Source organism: Chaetura pelagica, unplaced genomic scaffold, assembly GCF_000747805.2.
Source record: "Chaetura pelagica isolate M959 unplaced genomic scaffold, ChaPel_1.0 scaffold50, whole genome shotgun sequence".
Classification (NCBI taxonomy): Eukaryota; Metazoa; Chordata; class Aves; order Apodiformes; family Apodidae; genus Chaetura; species Chaetura pelagica.
The window spans coordinates 5,695,654-5,701,653 of NW_009952366.1; the positions used below are offsets into that span (position 1 = coordinate 5,695,654).

The 6,000-nt window shown below is 38.3% G+C and overlaps 1 protein-coding gene across 1 annotated transcript in view; it reads right to left on the minus strand.

Moving 5' to 3' along the window:
- EEA1 (early endosome antigen 1) overlaps positions 1-6,000 on the minus strand; it is a 70,728-nt gene that overhangs the window by 44,915 nt on the left and 19,813 nt on the right. Inside the window, 1 exon segment of the mRNA XM_010008061.1 lies at positions 3,096-3,223. Coding sequence (XP_010006363.1) covers positions 3,096-3,223 — 128 coding nt within the window.

Below are 6,000 nucleotides of genomic sequence, written 5' to 3' on the forward strand. Positions count from 1 at the left end.
CATTAAGGAGTACACAGAATATGTGTGTGAGTTCCAATGCCAACAAATTCTCTCTGTTTTATGCCATACAATTTCATTGCTGCTGTGCTGCATTATCACCACCTCCAGAGATTTATTTTTAATTATCTCATACTTAGGAGGAAAGGAAAAAAACAAAATGTAATTAATTTTTTTTTTTTTTTTTTTTTTAAGTAAGCTATTTCTTGGCTAAACTGGGAAGGAACAGATTCAACCTGGATTAGCATATTAACACCAGGTCAGGGTCATCAAGAAGCAAGTGGTTGAACACATGTGCTTGCACCAGTGAAGCAAGAACTTCAAGGTGGACCAATTTTAATGGTAAAACAAACGTGGAACATTGGGAGGCTAATTTTATTCACAGGAAGATTTTCTGCTATTTACACATAATTCAGCCTGTGTGAGACACTCACTGGAGGTTTGTAAATACAACTTTCCTGAGACAGGTGCAGCTGTAATCCAAAACCCATACATACATGGTGGGTGGAGAAGAGGAAGCTGCTTTCTTACCAGTATGAGTAAGTAAATCAGCTAATAGTCACATCTAAGATTACAAATGAAATCTCAGGCAGTTGAAACAGTTAACTATATTGAAGTTGGGCATGAACATATACCAGATCTGCAATACTGAAGTATTTATGATGCTCTGGTCTTTGCAGCAGATAAAAGGTCTTGAGATACAAAAGTAGTTTTTAGAGGGGAAGGAGGAGGGAAAGGGAAGGGGAAGAGAGAGAGTTTGTAACATAAGGGCTCTTTTACAGTAGTTGCCTCAATATTTCCACACAATTTTGCTTTACAGTTTTAAGATGAAATGTAAATTCAGTTAACTGACCAGTGGAAAATTAATGGGGGGGAGGGGAAGTGTAAGTGATCGCTGTAGCCACTGTAACTTTGTTTTTCTTACTGCCATTCAAATCCTCACCATATCTTCCAGTCTGCTAGGGCTTCCTTCTCTCAGCACATCTGAGCTTCACTATGGCAAATCCTTACCACCTTTTCCTTATGCTCCATTCCGTTCCCCACCTGTAATACCACTGCCTCCATCCTAGCACTGAGTACCAATGGCCTTGCAGTGAGAAGAATTATATGACTGACTCTTGGCACTTAATCACAGTACTTTACTGGGGGGGCGGGGGGAAAAGAACACAAATGTGATTCATAGTACCTGGATTTCTCTATTGACTAAAGAAGGAACTTCATCTCCCACTCTTGGTCCTATGAAATACATGTAAGATTCACTCCTAGACAACTAAGAGAGCTGCTCTCTGCTGCCAGCTGCAATATTTCTTTAATGCTGTATTCCAAGTCTTGGAAAAACATGTTTATGTTGAATGAACATAAACAAGTTCTCTCAAGCAAGCATGAAACTGAGAGAACATTAAAGAATGCCACACTAATAGGAATAAATAGCTCATGTTACACAAGAGATCTCACAAGACTCCCTTCACTCCATCCAAACTCCCTGACCTTGTTCACTTTTTTAATTAATGAGAGAAAACAAAAACTCTTGTCCTTATACTGTCAAGAACCAGGAAAAAAAAACATAAACAAATTTCACCCGCCAACATCTGGTTGACACTGGAAACTTGAAAGCATAAAAGTAATCTTTCAGAAACTATATAAACAGTATAGTTATGACCAATGATTCCCCCCTGTGAACGCTATTATTATACTAGGAGTACCATTTCAAGTCTAAGTTATATCACTCCAAAGAGGCTTAAATCAGACAAAGAAATACTCATTCTTGAATAAAGGAGCACATAGGAAACCAAATATAACTCTAGTAGTCCTTTACCACTTTCTCTTATATAAAGCCTTCATTTTTATTTCATTTGTTGCAGCAGCTGGGAGAGAAGGCAGCTATCCACAAGGAAGGGCCTGTCCATGCATGAAGACATGCCTTCTGCTAATGCTGGCTGTCACTGGCTTGCCAGCTCTGCACAAAACTGGGGAAAAACAGATCTTCATTCAGGTAAAAACTGAAGTATGTTACTTTCCATACTCTCTTCTCAATGAAGACCCGCCCTCTATCGAGTTAGTTACATAAATACAGTAATTTCCTTCAATGTAATTATTTATCATTTTGAGGCACATTTCTACTAGTGACAAAATATTGGAACCATGTACTTCCCAGCATCAGCTCCATTAGCAGGCTGACCACCCATGGGGTTGTGCAGGGGGTACCTCTGTTTCCTGAAGGAGGCCAAAGGCAGCTGCTCTACTCTGACACTCCTGTGTATGAACCAAGTGAGTTTGGAGGAGCTTTGCCATTTATAACAGTCCAAAACAAACACTGAACAGAAAAAGAACTAGTATGAAGCAAAAGAAAACCTACATAAATTTTGCCCCTAAGAAAAATCTCCCCAAACCATCACAGTTAAACTTCTCTAGAGAAAGCTTTGCATTATCAGTTCCCGCTACATATTGCTGGTCTCAAAAAGAAAACAACCTGATACATTTCCTAAGAATATATTTAACAATACAGTTTTGACCAGATAGTTAAATAAAATATATTACAGAAGATTTCTCAAAATCAGCATGCAGTTTCTGGAACACAGAAGGAGAATTAGTGACACAGACAGAAACTTCTCAGATATGCAAAGAGCTAAATAATATAGGAACCTATTTAGGCAAATCCTAATGTTTTATGATTACCCCAGTAAGTACCCTAACTACCCAGGAACAAAAATCAGATTTCTTTTTTATCTTCAGGGTTGTACTCCCGCACCTTCAAAAGATGAAATTTCAGCTTTACACCAGAAATGAAGAGGAACCTGTATTTTTTTCTGCAACATTCCTAAAAATCATTCCAGTCTGTAATATTGCATTGTCAGCTGAATGAGAAACAGGTGTTTTAATTAACAATAAACATAAGTGTATATGATCTACATTTACTGTCAGATCAGTATCAGCCAATATAAATTTCAAGCTGCTTTCTCATTGTAGTTGGAAATGGGGCATGAACATTTAAATACCTGACTAAATAATTAAGTGTTAAAATTAATACAGTCTTCACGGTAATTAGAATCAACTCAATATTAACACAAAAGCACATGCACAAACGAGTACTGTTGTACCTTTCCAATGACAGATGACCTTCCCCTCCATGAGTTGAATCAATGCCAGAATTATGAACTGCTTCATAGTGCTTGAACAGCTCCTCAGCTGACCCATGAGACTTCATACACAGAGGACAAATAAAGCCCTATTATATAAAGGAAAAACAGGAAAAAAAAATATTAGAAATAAAATTCTTTCTTCCATCCTATTTCTACACAAAATTCTCAATGTTGTTTGTGCATCTAAAAGGTAGCAGATACAATTGTTAAGATCCATACTAATTATTTTATGCTCTGATTTTAGATTTGGCAATGAAAAAAACAGAAAATGCCTACAAGAGTCTTATTTCATTATTTCAGTGGAGGTTTTTTTATCTTTACATACTAGCAACAAAACCTTTATATAGAAAAATAAGAAGTCGCTTCAGAAGGACTGCTCTGCAACTTCTTCCCCTCCAAGAAAATAACTTTCCATATAACTTTTCAGGAAATCAGACTATTCTTTCAAAGAGTTTGTAGGGTTTGGAGTTCAGTCTTAAAAAAAGGAAATTAAAAACCCACCCTAAAGCAAAGCTTTTCATACACCTACTAGCACCATATTTAGGCTACTGATTTAAATATGGGCCAGGAGATTAAGAAGCACTTTTTAACTTGCATATCATTAATTAGTAAATACAATTCAGATAAATACTACCTCAAGAAAATCAGATGTCTACAACCTAAAGAATCAGAAATAATCCATTTTCATTCCAGCATATTTACTGGAAGCTTGCCAGAGTGAAAATTTTTCAGAACAATCATAGAATCATAGAGGTTAGAAGGGACCTCCAAAGATCATCGAGTCCAAGCCCCCTGCCACAGCAGGAACACATAAGACAGATCACACAGGAACACATCCAGACAGGTCTTCAAAGTCTCCAGAAGGGGACTCCACAACCTCTCTGGGCAGCCTGTTCCAGTGCTCTGTCACCCTCACAGTAAAGAAGTTCTTCCTCATGCTGAGGTGGAACTTCCTGTGTTGTAACTTGGCACTGTTTCCCCTCATCCTACACAGGGCACTACAGAAAAGAGACTGGCCCATTCTTGACATCCACCCTTCAGATATATATAGACATTAAAAAGGTCCCCTCTTAGTCTTCTCTTGACTAAACAGTTTGAGGTCTCTTCCAGTCCCTCTACCATCCTTGCAGCCCTTGGTTGAACTCTTTCCAGTATATCCCCATCCCTCTTGAACTGGGGAGCCCAGAACTAGACACAATATGCCAATTAACCCACAGAGAAATGTAAAAAAGTAAATATTATGTACCCCTAAACATTTGTGGAGTGTTCAAACCACCATTTATCCATTTTATATAGCTGCCTATTACACCTGCTTTTAAGGGCAGAAGATTATATTGGATCTTCACTTACGTGGTTACTGTGGCTACTCCGAGCTCAGTTCCCATCTATGTTAAAGCTCATACACACCATCGTGGCAAAACAGTGACATTTCAGAGCGAGAGGAAACAATTTTGTCTCATGTTAAAGGCTCCCTGTAATTCCAAGCAGCGCAAAGAGAATCTTGTGCAAATGAGATTATGTCCCTCTGTTTCTTATATTCATTCCAGATATGCTTTTGCATGTTTGTATGTTACCCTTAAGTCCCTTCTGCTAGTGCAAGGTATAGCATGCTCCAATGCTAAACCAAGGCTCTCCAGTATCCAAGATGAGAGTAACCCAGGGGGATTATCACACTGCACATAACATAAGCTCCCATGCAATTTCAGAAGGACATATTATGAGATTTTATACTCATTTTCTTAACTTTGCCTTTGGATGTTACGAGATAAGCCAGGAAATTTTAAAAATTAGCACAAAATGAATATAGTGAATGCGTATGTCAATGACCACAACAGCACTCACCATTTTCTAACTAGACATTCATAGCATTTTGATTCACTGGTGACTAAGAACTCAACAACCAAATACTTCCATGGATTTAAACCAGCAGAACCATAATGCTCAGCTACTCAAGCACGGCCAGAACTCCAGAGCACTGAACAGGAACTTTGTAACTGCTATTACTTGTTCAGTGTTTCAGAAATAAAAACCTAAATACAGTTGTGTGTCAAACCTAACACATATCATACTGAAGACTAATTTTAGCACAACTGATCAAAGAAAACTTTATACTGCTTCCTAAGCAGACAATAGGCACCCTTAGCAATTACTTAATTATTGCCAGAGTTGATCAGTTTTGCTCCAGATTAAACTGAGTTAACTCATATGGATGTATACATGCCGAAGTGGGTACATAAAATTGGTTAAACTACTAGTTTCTCAGTAATCTGCTACAATGAGCATGTAATTGCAGTGACAGTCACTCTGAGCAGAAGAGTCAGAGGGAGAATTCTAGCAAATAGCAATGGCAATATACTATAGGAGGGCAAAAAGCATGGGATTTATTTTTCCTATTAGGTGAATGCAGTCAGCCTCATACAACGATGCTGCAAAAGGATCCTTCTGGGATGAAATGCTACCAAGTGGTTCTGTTTAGTTTTGTTTCCCAGTGATGGAAAGGTCTGCTCTTCACAGAGGAAACCACATGTTCATTCTAGCACCAGTAAATGCATCTGGAAAAAACAAGTGTAGAAAATTGTTCTGGCCTCTCCTTTTTACCCTTTATTTATTTCCATTTAAGCATCAGTCTGTTTCTTTGCTTGTTTTTCAGTGGGTTTTTTTGTGGTTGTGTTTTATTCTGTGGAAATAGAAATCCTGGCAAAGAGGAAAGAATAGATTAAATGTGCAATTAGCCCACAGGGACAGCAATCAATCATTTGTCTCAATTGCAAGGCAAAGCCAGCCCAAGATTTCCCAGGCAGATCTGAAGGCAGTGGCTGCAAGGACAAGTAGCCAGAGGCAGAGCAGAGCTGCCCAGCAAAGG